Genomic DNA, 15723 nt, shown 5'->3' on the forward strand with positions numbered 1-15723 from the left:
AGAAAATATAAAAAGGAAAAGTAAAAATCATCACACATCCAACAGCTAAACAGAATAATACTCTCAAACCTCAACAAAAAGCATCACAGAATTGTTAACAAAGAGTAAATTGTGTTATTTAGAAATGCCCATTTCCTACAAAATAATTGTTTTTTTTTTGTTATTATAAACAGCAAATATAATTAAAAGCATAATAACTGAGAAACACCTGCACAAATAATAGCAAAAACACTAGCCTCATTCTTCCCATATGCCATTCTGTCATCTAAAATAAATTTGAACTCTTCCACTACTGAGAAGAATGAACCCTTTCCCACATCAAGCCTAACCTGAAACAAGAAGAAATTTTCAGAGTTTAAAGAGAGTTAAAATTAAGTGTTTATAACATTGTAATGGTGAAAACAACAATGAAATGTTAATCTTCTACATGCTTTTTGTTTTTTCTATTTTCAGATTATTCTCTTCATGTAATTGATAGTTTGCTTGCTTAAGGGTAAAAGTATTATTAATATAATAACCAAAGTGTCTGCCTGTTTCTGGCTTTGTTTGTTTATGCTTGTTTGTTATCTTTATTTTTCAGCAGATGGCTGCACTTCATAACAGATTATAATACAGAAAATACTCACTAATTTAAACTCTGATAGTTTGAAATCCTGTTAATTCGTAACTGTACTATTTGTCCTAACTGGGAATATAGAGATTTACATATTAAGGAATTTGGTTAGTTCGAAATAGGGATACTTCAAAATTTGAAGTGAAAATTCTGTCCGAACTATGATATGCATATGTTAACTCATTTGTTTAGATCAAGTGCCCCCATACTATAGGACAACAATAGACCAAGAACAACTCTAATCTGGTCAACATGCCTTTGCTTTTACAGTAACACATTTTCAGGTTTAATCTTACCCATGGACTATCCTTTTTTCTTTTATCTCATAAAATATGGCTGGGTAAAATCTCAAAATGGTTATCTCATAAAATTTGGGAGTGTAAGTTGGGCTATAAGTAGCAGTAGCAGAGTGAGATATTTGTAAGACTCTAGATTAGTTGGACCACTTTAAAAATAATTTGGGCTACATTTTTGAGGAATTCTGTTTTACATTTTATGAAAACTATCTGCAACCTGTGAGTTTCTCACTAGACATGCTGTTTACCTGCAGTTTATATATATTACTATTATTATTAATTATTAGTTAATGAAAATAGTATTCTGTATATGTAGCCATACTCCATTTGCTTAATAAATTACAATCAATTATATGGCATTTGGCATATTGTACAGAAATATGTAAACATCAGATAATTTGAAGTTGCAATTATTTCTTCCCTTGAATTTCAAACTAACAAGGATTTCCTGTATTTATTATTTTTGATTATTTTTTTTATTGTTATTAATATTAATATAGTAATATTCTTATATTATTCATTAATGTTGTTAATTTTATTATTATAATATCTGACTGTTGACCTGATGGTGCTACCTCATATTATTTAACATTGCCATTTTTTATTTAGAATTTGCCTTATTCTTTTGATTTCTCAAATGAAATATCAGGATCTCTATTACTCAGAAAAGACAGCAAGGAAACCTTTCAAGGCTATAGAATTTTTGATACAGTTCTGTATGTGGGATGCAAATGGCAGAAACATCTATATTATGGTCTGTCAGGTTGTCCCAGTCTGACAAGCAAGTAATGTTCGATGGGAACATATGTTAACTAGGGGAATCCAACTGACCTGACTGGGACAAAAGGCTGGATCATAAACTGAACAGTTCTTCATCATGCATGACAGTGTGTTAAGATTAACTACATAGTTCCCTAATCTACTATTAATTTAAAAATCGTTTAAGACTAAGACTTAGTTTGAGTACACAGATGGCACTAAAAATATGATTCAGGTATTAAATTAAAGCCATTATGCTGTAAATGATGCCTCTGAAGAAAGATATGAGAAAAGTGCAATGTTTCAGGTGTGGTGGAGTGGGAAAGATACAATGTTGTCTATGGAAGGCAAGCAACAAACATAGGCTGCTTGCATCTAGCAATTTAGGTTTTCTTAACTGTTTGAACAACCTGTTGCTCATCACTACTGTGAATTCCTGCTTTATTTGCTAATTACACCGTTAAGACATTTTACAGATTTTTTTTCAATAAATTAGTTTTGTCAATATGAACCATAGCACCCTCCACCAACTTTTAGCGTCAATCTGTTTTTACTATTATTTTACTATTACTTCATGATGAGGCCAAACAGGTGATTCTAACCATTCAATTCATTATTTTATGCTGATTGACAGCTTTCAACAAATCTACCAACTAAAAGAAGAATAAACACGAACATATGATTGTTGCTAGGTTAAGAGTTTTATAATAACCAATGAGATTGCCATGAGGAGGGTTGATACAATACTACCTCACTGTTAATCCTAAACCCTTCCAGTTGAAGTTGGAAAGCCTTGTGAATGCTAAATTGCCACCCTGGGATCCAGATGCAAAACTGAAATAAACCATTGAAAAAGAGGACTGAGGAGAATCTTGGAGGACTAGGAGAATCTTGTTCATTTGTGAATCTTTGTTTATTACATCAATGTTCCCATGCAACTCTCCCACACTTTTCCCACAGCTATGGGTTGCACTGTTCAACTTGCTACAATCATAGGTCATGCAAATGTGACAAGAACAAACTGGTGAAAAGGGGACTCCATTGTTTAAAGAAAATTTAAACAAAACATTCTTATCAATTATTTCTGTCTATTAATTCTGTTACTTTTGTTAAACTTTGGTTGTGGTACCTGAGAACTGGTAGATATGAATCACCAGCAAATAATCTGGAAAATATTTGCTATAAATGATAATCTTTATGTCAACTTGACTGCCAAATTTTAAATGAGCTTATTGTATTTTAATTAAATAAAACTGTTGATTATGATGGATTCCTATTAGTTTTTTTATAATTCAAATGCAAGTATCAAGTGAATATGTATTTCATATACATTAAATGGTTAGCTTATTATATATGGCTATAATTAAAAGGGCTTAATTATAGCTGTAAATAATAGGCTAACAATTTAATGCATTGTTAACTTTGGAGCTAGAAATATATTTAATTTAATTGTTATTTTGTGATTCATTCCTGGAATATATTACAATAAAAGTTTAAATTACTCAAATTCTAAAGAATTTCATTTAACAGTCTCACTTCCATAATAAAAATAGAGCATTCCTACTGGCAATGAAAAAAAAAAAAAACACTTAATAAATTCAAGTATCAATCATGTATTATTTAAGAATGAAAACATTTTTAGAGACTTCAAAAAGATCTTGAAAAAGGTTTCATTCTTAAATATCTTGGTTTCTACAATCCTGCAAGGGTTTGATTTTGATTTTTGTTCAATTAATTTAAATGAATTAATGTTTAATTTCTTATATATATAATTATATACACACTAGCTTGTTACATCCAGCATTGCCCAAGTTTATAAGCATACTGATTTGCAATAATTGTTATACCTGGCATTATTAACTTGTAAATTTAAAAATGTATTTGGTAAAACCCATTACATTATCAGAATACTTATAAACTACATAGGAAGTATGTCCTCAAATAGCGAGTTTTATAGAAAAATTATTAGAATTATGAAAGTACTATTCAAAGTTGTTAGATGTGAAAAACCAAATAATTACAGTTTTCACAGTGTAACACTTTTGATTTGACACATGTGAGGCTATGTGCTACCCATTGCAGTAATTAAGTGAATATAATATTTTTTTTTGTTTGAATTAGTCTTTTTTTTTTTAATTTCTTTGCCAACAGATGGCACTACACATGTAGCCAGCAATTTGAATATAGACAGAAATTAATTGATGTATGGAAATTAAATCAATACTTTTGATTGGTATCTATGACATTATCTAAGTTATAAGTATGTTAATGTAACTGCAGTTTCACAGCTTCCTACTACAGTTGGAATCAGTTTTGCTAACAGAAGATCCAACTCAGGTTTTGAGAAAATTAAAGATTATCACTAAGTTGGGAGTAATGTTAACATTATCTAGACCCCTGGATCCCCCCAGCCAACATAGTGTCTCAGATTAAATTTTTGAAGTAAGGACACACAAATCTGCTTGGCTCTTTTGTCCTTTGGCAAACAAACATTTCAATTCAACCTATCTTTTAGCATAGGCTCTTGATAAGAAAACTACTGCACTAGTTCCTAGCTCCAATCTTGCTTCTTCTGCTCTTGAGGCAAAGTCAAGTTTATAACTAGTATCATTGGGGCTACTCCTCCATTTGTACTATTTTTACAAAACAGATGTAGTCTCATTATACCAGTCTATTCCCCACTTTGAAACAGTCATGCTTACAAACACTATTGATGAGAATGGGCATTCCATACCACAAATAATGGGCTTAAGGGAGGCTCTTATTAGTTACTAAAAATAACTTTGTTTCAATGGCAGTTTTTATTTGCAGAAACAGGCAAGCTATAGAATTCAAAGTGTTTCAATCTCCACTTTGTATGTGTTACCCACCCTTCTATATCTGTGGTAGGTGGATGATGTGCTGCTAACATGGGATGACTTGGATGAATTTTTGAAAAAAGAAAAGTCCAATGTGAATCTCTTGAAGTTACTTGTGTAAAGGTCTTTATCATTTCTTCCTCTTTAGTAAATAAGATGGTTGGGAAAACAGCTAACAAGAATTGTAAAAATTGTATAAATGTTAAGCCTTTAGAAAATTTGGGTATATACTACAACTAGCTATAGGATACTTTGCATTGATAGAGATGAAGTTACACTTTTTGAAAAGTCTGAAGTTTACAAAATCCACTAACTGGATCAAATTTGTTATATATAGGTACATAAATAAATATCACAAAACCCAATAAATTTGTAAAAGCCAAAACAACCACTGGATTATAACTGCAGAAAAGTAGATTAATATATTTAATTAATTAGGCACCATTTCTTATTAAATTTAATAATTACAATTAAATTAATATTTATTAAATAATTTAGAATATTCTGGAAGAAAAGAATTGGCCTGGAGTGGGAGTGATTCTTTGGAGATCACCTAATGCCTCCCTCTAGCGTCAAATTATTTAGTAATTAATTAAATATAAAATAATTTGATAACTGTCTAGCAGAGCATTGTGAAGATATTTCATGTGAGAGATGTGCAACAGAGCTAGCCAAAAAGTGATCGAATGTAACTTTGATCCTCTTTGGTCACAAGTTTTGCAAGTAAAATGCTGTGGGGATAGGAGAATCTTGTTCATTTGTGAATCTTTGTTTATTACATCAATGTTCCCATGCAACTCTCCCACACTTTTCCCACAGCTATGGGTTGCACTGTTCAACTTGCTACAATCATAGGTCATGCAAATGTGACAAGAACAAACTGGTGAAAAAGGGACTCCATTGTTTAAAGAAAATTTAAACAAAACATTCTTATCAATTATTTCTGTCTATTAATTCTGTTACTTTTGTTAACCATTGCCATCATATATTATTTTTATTTTTTAATGGCATATAATTTTGTATTTTTAAAATTTGTATGTTCCATGCTCATGCATAAAGAGCAATTTGAAAATTGTTTTCTCTAGATTTAAAACACTCCATCTGCCATATTACCTGAAGAAGACTTATACTGTCGAAAGTGCTCATACTCATTAATTAAACATATTTTCCAGTAACACCAATAGACAATTTTTATATGTTTGTTTATTGCTTGTAAGTGACATTGCTTGTTGTTTTTATCTCTTATATATAATTTGATTTTTTCCATAAATTGTGTGTGTGTGTGTGTGTGTGTGTGGTTTTAAGTTTAAAATCATTTACAGAACCAAATATACTATTTTAATAAAATAGTAATTTACAAATTCAATTAATCCAATAGACGAAAATTATTATTATTAATACAAGTCAATAAAATTTGATCAGCAAAATGAATATACTGTTACTAAATTAGGTCTCAGAAATATGCATTTAAAAATCAATTTCACAGCAACATTAACAAAATGAGCACTAACTAAATTACAGATATTTCAGCACATACTAAATTTCAATTTTAATAAAACACTAGTGAATTAGCATATATAGGGTGTGTTTGTTGTTGCTGTGATAAAATATTGCAGAGGAAACTCACTTAGAAAAGTGTCTTATTTAATTTTTGTTCAATCTTAAAAATGAAATAAAATACAGTACATTATAGACAAAATTTGTTTCTTGGCAAAATAAAAAATATTTCTTCTCAATAAAACAAATAAATAAAATAACAATATCTTTCAGTGTAATTACCAGTGTTAATGAACACACATGACGAACCTTTATGTCCAGCAATGTTTAAAATTCGCAAAACAAATGTTTTCAGCCTCACTCAAGGTACGGTCTGCTTCAGGTTAAATTGAGAAGGAATTCCAAACTTCTATACAAGGCCTTCTAAGTTTGGAATTCCTTCTCAATTTAACCTGAAGCAGACCTCAAGTGAGGCCGAAAATGTTCGTTTCGTAAATTTTAAATGTTACCAGACAAAGGTTTGTCAAGTGTGTTTAAATAAATAAATCTGAGTTTGTAAAATGACACAAATTTTTAATATTTTTCTATCATGAATGAATTCTTTATAGCTTAGTTCAGTTCAATATATTTAATATAGTATTTCAATTATAAAAAATTTTCTATTGGTTTAAAAGTACTGTGTATGGTGATAATTATTTTAATTAAAATTTTTTAAAGTAATTTATTGAATACATACCTTTATTGTTACCATTAACTTTGCCTGTTCTCTTACTAGAAAATATATAGGAGCAGAAATGGTAGGATCCCCAGTAAATTTATTGGGTGATTCTGTAGAACACTTTTCTTCTGCCTAAAAATAATAGCATGATAATCATTAATACATACATTTTGTAATATTGATTTTCATATTAGTTTGATACCATTATAAAAAATCTGTACATCATAATAGATAATAATAATTAAATTATAAGGTAATCTAATATTAAACAGTTTATAAAACTAAACTGTAATATTCAATATTTCATTCATTAAAAAACAAAATTAAAAAAAAAATTTTTTTAATTAAAAATAAATTTTAAAATAAAAATGATAAAATTAAAACTAATTCTTATTTTATTATTTTTACAGAAAATTGTTAAACAATCAAAACNTATGACATTATCTAAGTTATAAGTATGTTAATGTAACTGCTGAGTTTCATAGCAATTAGTTGAATGGCCTAGGTGTGCATAGCAAACAAACATCCTCATTTATATATATAGATTATATAAAACCATTTAAATGCCTTTATATTTGTTTTCTATATCTTAAAATTATTTTAAAATTAGACTATCATTAAACTGGCATCATTCTATACCTGGCCTAATATAATGTGATACTAATTTATGTGAATTTACTTTTTTCAATTGCTAGATCATACACAGTATATGTATATGAAATATTGTAACTATCTTAATGTTATATCCATATCATTTGCAAAAAAAAGTCAATTACAAATTTATCCATTATTCAAATAGGTTGTCACAAAAATTATATAACAAAAGAAATCTTATCCAATTAAATACTTCAAATAAATTGATAGAATTTGTATAGAGAAAAAATACATGTATAAAATAATTTTAAATAAATTATTTCATATAAGAATATTTTTGTGTTGAGAAAATTCATAAAAAATTAATATGATAGAAATAAAATTTAAAACTACTGAAGAAAATTTCCATGACTATTTACTGAAATTCTCGCATTTCCAGTAATTAATTTGTGAAAATTTGAATAAATTCAATTTTCAGGTTGTTTATGTTTAGAATAAGTTTATTTTCATGCATCTGTTTTTGATTCATATCTATATAATCTTAACAAAAATTTAAAATATAATTTAAAATTTTTTTTCCAAAATTCAAGCTGATATCACAAATTTCATGAGAGGATGCTAAGAAGCACACTATAAGAATGAGAGAGAAGTTACTACTAGAATGGATGCACTTAAGAGTCTGCTATGACTAATAGTCTTCTTAGTTCAACAATCTGAATTTACAATGCTGTACAAAGACTATAATTTAGCAAAATTGAGAAACACACTTTAGAACCCTTGCAGGAGCAAGAATTCAACAATACAGATATGCTAGTCCAATTTTAACAGCAAATCAAGAATTTGGGGTTAAAATTGTTGAGTCATACAGCCTATTCACGAGATCTGACTTCAGATTATCATTTTTTCCTAGCTTTAAAGAAATATCTGAAGGTTGTTCCATTCAGATCATTGGGTTGAGGCATAAAGTTCATAATTCAGAAAGTATTTTGTCTGTGATTGATGTTTAAAGCAAATCACACAACCACTAAATGTGACTTTTTGCAAATATGTACAACTTGCTAAGTTTGGTGTCATGACAGATCAAATTTCAAAATTTTGGTTTTATGAACTGATATCTCCAAGGTCAAAAATCACAATGTAATCATAATGTAATGTCTGGCCAACTGTAGGTTGCAATTTTTATCCCTTTTATTAATTTCTATATCTGTATATCTCAGATATAAAATAAAAAAATAAAATTTTCAGTATGTGAAAATGATATATCAGTGTTCCTGAAAAATGTCATTCTGACTCCTAGCCCCAATAATAATATATATAGTAGTATTGATAGAATAAAAATGAATAATACAAAAAATATAGGCAAAGTTGCAGGAATGGTCTACAATGTTCCATGTTTGTGTAAAAACAAAAAGTATATGAAGAAGAAACAGGAAGGCTTTTTAAATGTAGGTTAAAAGAGCATAAATGGCAACAAAATTAAAGCATAAGAATTCATCTCTCTTGCATATTGAAGAAAACGACTGTGATATACATAAACAAAACATTAAAATATTACATAAAGAAACAGACAATTATAAAACAAAAATTTATACTTTATACAGTTTGAAATTATAAAACATATCTATATATATATATATAAATGCACATGTATGTCCCTATATTTCACTTTTCCACCAAAACTACACATCGCACGTGAATGGTGTTTGTATGTGGTGGTAGCCCCAAGTCTCCATTCGTGAATAGGGGTGGTTGCGTCTCGATAGCTATAAGGGTGCGGGAGATATGAGGCTGAAAGTGGTTGAAAGTGGCTTTCTATTTTGAATGTTTTGTTCGAATCTGTTCAAATTAAATTTGAACATAAAATTAAAATATTGGTTCGATTATAGAACGATTGTAAACGTTCCAGAAACGTTGAAAATAGTTCGTTTGACTAAACGTAAAACTTCTCTAATTAGTCTGGAAACTGGGAACCTAATTCTTGCATTCTGTGAAAACGGGTAAGATTAGCTATAATGTAATTATCTTAATCTTCACTATCGTTACTTTTTGCCCAGTGAAGTGGGTCCTTGCAGCTAGATTCTAGATTACTCAGAAAAACAGTCTTTTATATATATAAAAAAAACTATATTACATACAAATGTACGAACAAATAAAAACCCAGCGAAGCGGGTCCTTGCAGCTAGTAATAATATAAATTTAAATAATGGTATATTAGTTAGTAAAAAGTATTACATCATTCCAGTTTGTATTATTGCAATTAGCCAATTCAATTTAATGAAAGAGGAGCTTTATAACCAACAGTAGTCTTTGTTGTCAGTATATGGTAAAAGAATGATCGGATGCCCTTTAAGATGTTAAAATAAATTTTTCTTCCCTAAACAGAATCAATGTTTACTTATATTTGTATCAATTATTAAAATATTTTTATATAAAATTTTTTGTATGTATGTTATGCAAATGGTGTGTAGTGGTTTGAAGTTTTATTTTATGTAGTTGTTGATTTGGTTTCTTGTATCATTGTAACATGATGTACTGAAGAGGGACTAAAGCCCAAAATGCATATACATTAAAAATTTTATTCAAATATATTGGATAATATCCTTGTCTGCTCAGTCTGCCATTTGGAAGAAATGTGACTATTTATATCGGAAATTGACAATTACATTATTTAGTTTTCTGAATTTTATGAAGAGTTTTCAGATTAATCATTATTATAACCCAATCCATAGTTTGTGAGATTTTTTTTTTGTAAAGTTTAAAAATAAAATTTAAGGAATGTTGTAAGTGAATAAAGTTTAGGAGTGATTATGTATATTAAAATATATTCACAATCTATCAAATTTCTCTTTTTTTTTCTGGGAAGTTGTAAACTTTGACACCTCCATACATTTAGATCTACAAATCTAAATAAGTCTTAGAAAATCACAAATATATCATCTGTTTCATATCTTTATATTTTGTATATATCTAATTTAGAAAACATGCTTAAAAATTAAATATATGAACTACAAAATCAATCATGCAAATTAAACTTTCAGATTACTTTTATTTTATGAAGACAAAAACTAATACAGGTATCTGAATTTAATTCTTAAAAAAAACTATAAAAACAGTTTTTTTAACTAATGAAGTTCATATTTATATTATTATACAGTAGTAAGGTATCAAGAACTATATATTCATATTTAAAAAATAATATATTTTTCATTAAAAATTTCCTGACCAATTTAGTATAAAAATAAAATATTTTAAAATAAAAAATTTGAAAATAGAAATACAAAAATAGAGTTTTAACTAATTCTATATAATATGGAAAACCAACAGCTACAGTTAGGGTTGTCAGAAATCCTTTATTTTAGATAAATTGTTCTTGACTTTTATTGAAATGAGGAGGAAAAATTGTGTCCTTTATTTTCAATTTTCAATGCCTGTATTTCATACTGGTATTGGTGGTTTTTTCACAAATATGTTGCCTGTGAAAAAATATATGAATTGGTATGTAAAGATTTATGTATCAATTCATATCCTTTCCCATAGAAAGTTATAACATAATTTAGAATTTAAAATTTTTAATGGTAAGCTAAATTTGCAAACAAACAATATGAAAACTATACATTTAATTTTAAAAAATTAAGTAATGTTTAGTTATTAACTAAAACTCATTCAAATTTTACTTTTTTGGAAACAGATGGAATGGAGTAAAAGTTGGAAATGGTTAATTTAATTATTTTTAAGTGTCCTTTAATCCAGTCAGAAATTTAGCAACCCTAATTACAAAACACATTAACTACAAATGTTCTTTCTACAGTGTTTATTGTATTATTAAAGTACTGGTAATAAGCATTTAAAAAGAAAAAATTGATAAAGGTAATTTCTGAAAGTGATTACAAAAACAATGATGTAAACCTTTAATGAAATATGTAAGAAAAATTATTTAAAGCATGTATCATTATCAGTCATTTGTAAAACTTAAATTGTGTAAATTATTATAATTATTTAATAACATCACCTTCATGAGTGACTTATTCCTATAGCTGAAATAATACTTGTAATTACAGAGCTAATTTTTTTAATATACAATCTAACTGTAAGTAAGAAACATCAAAATTTTGCTTCAGTAATTACATTCTGATATCAAATAAAAAACTAATTTTGTCATAACATACTACAAATAATAACTGAGTATTAAATTAGATGCTGACTAACACTTCATTCAGCTAAAAACATTATAATACAATTATTTTTAAATATTATTTTTAAATCTTAAAAAGTCAATGTAAAGCTAGATGATGTGCCAAATTATAAGGCTATTAAGAAGTTAATAATATGAAGTAATTTGTCTAGAATTATTAACTTAGTCTATTAATAGCTCAATAATTCAGTAGCTCATCTGGATTTAAATCAAAATTATCAGGTTTGTTGAGTTGTTTAAAAGGTAATGTATTTAACAAAAATTCTTTTTATATTTTTATACACAAGTTTTCCAAAAGAATTGAAAAGAAAAAAAAAATAATAAAATATATTGAAAATAATTGTATATTGAACAGTTAAAAACTTATCTTTAGAAACAATGTTTAATTTAAACTCAATCATTTTCACTTTCCTGGCTGTTATATATAATGGACAGTATGGCAACTATTTGAAAAAAATGACCCCAAGATTTTTACATTTTTGGACTTGGGACCTTGAAATGTCAAGAAATGCAAAAAGTTCGAATTTTTATTGTTTTTTGTATGTACAGTATTAATGTTAGTGTGTGTGAGTGGCACAAGTTTGTTCAACAAATTTAAAGCTTAACTCCTGTGCCTTTTGTCAAAAATTTCTGAAATTTTGCAGGGAAGTTTGGTAATTAGGAAAGATTGATGCTATTAAATTTTGGTGCTTAAAGGTCAAGGAGATAGAGGGGATCACGTCATATTGAGCAAAGACTTAAGATTTTAGTCATTATTAACATTTAAAATTTTTTTTATAAAAGCTCATCTCTACCCTCAAAATTAAGTTTTTATATTATTATAATAAAATGACAAGTTTTTTTTTACAAAAAATAACATAACACTACAGTTTTAAATTTTTTGCTGGGAAAATTACACAACTTGTTGCTGGATTTTTGTCTTGCTAGCTTATAATATTAACTGCATTAAATAAAACTAAAGTATGTTTTCTTATGGAGGTTTTCATTGGGCTGAAATTTGAAAAAATTGTAGACCTATAAATTCCCACTGTTGTCCATCTGTCTTTCCTTAATCTTGACAATGGAGTTTGATAGATAAGACTAAATATGGAAAAATTAGGAGCAGGCAGGAGGTCCCAATTAACTATATATGAACTTCTAATGCAAACTGGAAGTCACGCTATTTCAATTCAAAACTTTTCCCCTGAAAGCAGCATAAATGACCAACATGACTGTTAAAGGAAAAGTATGATGTATAGGGACAAGACACTACAGTACTAATTTGAGGTGGAGAGCATATATATTAAACTAAATACATTAAAAGTATGATTAAAAATTACAGCCTAGCTTGTGACGACATCACAATAAATAATTGCTTGTTGCAGTTTGTTTCCTTCATACAATTTTAAAGTGATTTCTGCAATAGATGACTTACTACATTTTGAGAAGCTTCAATAAACAGACAGAACAGAAATGTAAGCATAAATTTGAATATCCAGATGCTGGAAAAAATAATAATAAAAGGTTGACTTAATTACAGTAGACCCCCCTATAACGCTTAGATACGTTCCATGCTAATCGAATTTTACGTTGTAGGAACGATTAAATACATGAGCCAATCGCAGCCCGATAGGTGGGAACTTTACGGACTAAGGCTGTTCGAAAGGTTTTCTTCTATAAAATTAACCAATTCTAGACTAATTCGACTCAACATTTCCAAAATACGTATAATTTTTTGGGAATAATCTGTATAAACTATGCTATAAACAAAAAATTATAGGATTACTTACCGAGTGTGTACCGTTCGACTACGCCGTTGCTTAAAGCTGGTTTTCATCGCGGAACAGCACATTAAACGGCGGCCGCGATTTCTAATAACGAATTTTTCGCATAAAAATAACTTGACCTTTGGAGACATCATTAATATAAATAATTTTTATGGCCGTTGAATAAGAAGTGTTTCTTTCACAAGAAATGTATAAAATTAGTGCTGTATTAGACTTACGGTACCTAATTTACATACTGTACAGACGATAATAAACTCAACTTACTAGCCTAAAATCTCCGTAGCGTGTTGCCAGGCGGCAGAAAGCATATATATAATTATAATAAAGTTACAATAAATTAAGTTAATATATAATTATATATACAGTACCTAATTTATATATAATTAATATATAATTATATGTACAGTACCTAATTTATATATAATTTATATATAATACTAAACAGACGATAGCAAACTCAATTTAGCCGCTACGTAGCGTGGCGCAGGGTCGGAGGAAAGTAGTTCGGCTGCTCATCCACTATTGGTCCAGACTATCAATCTTGTCGCGAAACGACGTTATAGGAGGTACGTTATACGAAAGTTGCTACAATTTTTTCGCTACGTTATAGGAATTGTCATTATAGGAACGTACGTTATAGGGGGGGGGTCAACTGTATTTTATTATTGTTTGTATTGTGATAATTATGATCTCACAGAAACTACTAGTATTTTAACTCTAAATTTTATTAACTTAAAAATTTCTGTCCTTTCCACTTATCAAGAGTCTACTATGCCTTAAGAATGCATAACATAAAAAGCATTCTTATAACAATGTTTTAATTATATCAAAAGACATTAAATTAAATCTGAGATCTTACATTTGACATTCATCCAAGGGTATTAAAACAAAAAATTTAAAATGTTAGATGGGAAACTATTTTCAACATTACAAAAACAGTTACTTAGGACTAATGAACAGCCTTATTATACTCCCATACAACTATATTTTTGTAATTAATCAATACAGGCAAAAAGCTTTTTAATATATTTTCGACATGATTCAGACAAATACGCATATAACTAAAACAATCACTATGCTCTTATCCATTGTAAGACAATATTGTTAATGGTTTATAGAAATTGATCTTTTGAAAATAAAATAATTGATTTTAATATGTATAGTTTAGGCTTATTAAAAAATTATTATATATATAATGTATAGTAGTTATTTTCCACGTATGAGGAAATTACTTAGAGAGATCAGACTTCTAAAGATAACACACTACCTGAGCTTGAAAGAAAAAAGAGCCAACTCAGATGAACAAGTCTGTCTGAACAAAGAACTGCACACAATAAACTGCAAAGTCGTCTCTCAGCAGAGTCACAAAAGTACAAAAAAAGACTGAAGAGGAACATTTCAGTCAGCATAGATGCTTACATTTAATTTATTACTTAATATATCATTGTAAAAACAAATTAAGAATTTCTATAACTTAAACCATTAGATTTTATAATATATTAAACTTATCCTCTACAACAATCTAAAATTCTAGGTTTAATAAGTTTAAAATACTATAGATTTCATGCATATGATAGGAGACATATATAGCAATTTAAACCTTAAAAATTTAAAAAGGTCTGTCTTAAACAGATCAATTTAGCAATATAAATCTAATTTCAGATTTTTGAAAATTTTTACTCAAACAAGATTTCTTACTTCTACTACAAATTAGAATTCCACTAGTATCTCTTTATGACAAGTACAGTAGAGCGTCGTTTATCCGAAAGCTGGTTATCCGAAACATCTGTTATCCGAAAGCATTCCAGTCAGCAAATTTAAATTTTTGCTAGTGCTATGGCGCTGCAATCTTCGGCTATTTCTTGGGTTACTCAAATATTTTACGTTTTTGATACTAAATTAACATCTGAAGTATAATTTTTTATTGTTTTTATATTTTTCAATATTAAGGCTGAAGATATAACAACAAAATTGCTGTTCTTACTATATCACAAATCAAGGAAAACGGACTTAAGACGAAGTTGGATAATTCAGTTATCAAAGATAGTGAATAAATATGGTTTTTCTATTAAACTGTTTATGGATCACACATATGATATGGAGCAGTATAGTAAAGAAATAATACACAGAGTGATGGAATATTCTATTATCCAAGACATTGAAGATATAAAAAAAACGAGAAAATACAAGTTGGTATACAACAATTCTAAATTATCCAGTAAATAACAACTATATATTGACAAATATAGCTTTCAATATTAAAAAGTTTTTTATGCAGATTAGGTTAAATAAAAATGGAATAATTATAAATGACAAATATATAGATTATACCCAATCTAAATGTCCGAATTGTACAAAAAATTTATCTAAAATTCATATTTTATGTGAAAATTGTGACGAAAAAGATAAACTACAAAGGCTCCAGATTGA

General features: G+C 28.1%; 1 protein-coding gene across 2 annotated transcripts in view; it reads right to left on the bottom strand.

Moving 5' to 3' along the window:
* Positions 1-15723, bottom strand: part of LOC111622748 — a 55236-nt gene that overhangs the window by 9520 nt on the left and 29993 nt on the right. For both annotated transcript variants that reach the window (XM_023365170.1, XM_023365171.1), the window contains one exon: positions 6760-6873. In XM_023365170.1, coding sequence (XP_023220938.1) covers positions 6760-6873 — 114 coding nt within the window. The remainder of the gene's footprint in view (positions 1-6759; positions 6874-15723) is intronic.

The sequence above is a fragment of the Centruroides sculpturatus genome, unplaced genomic scaffold (assembly GCF_000671375.1).
Source record: "Centruroides sculpturatus isolate CEXI.00-Female unplaced genomic scaffold, Cexi_2.0 scaffold309, whole genome shotgun sequence".
Lineage (NCBI taxonomy): Eukaryota > Metazoa > Arthropoda > Arachnida > Scorpiones > Buthidae > Centruroides > Centruroides sculpturatus.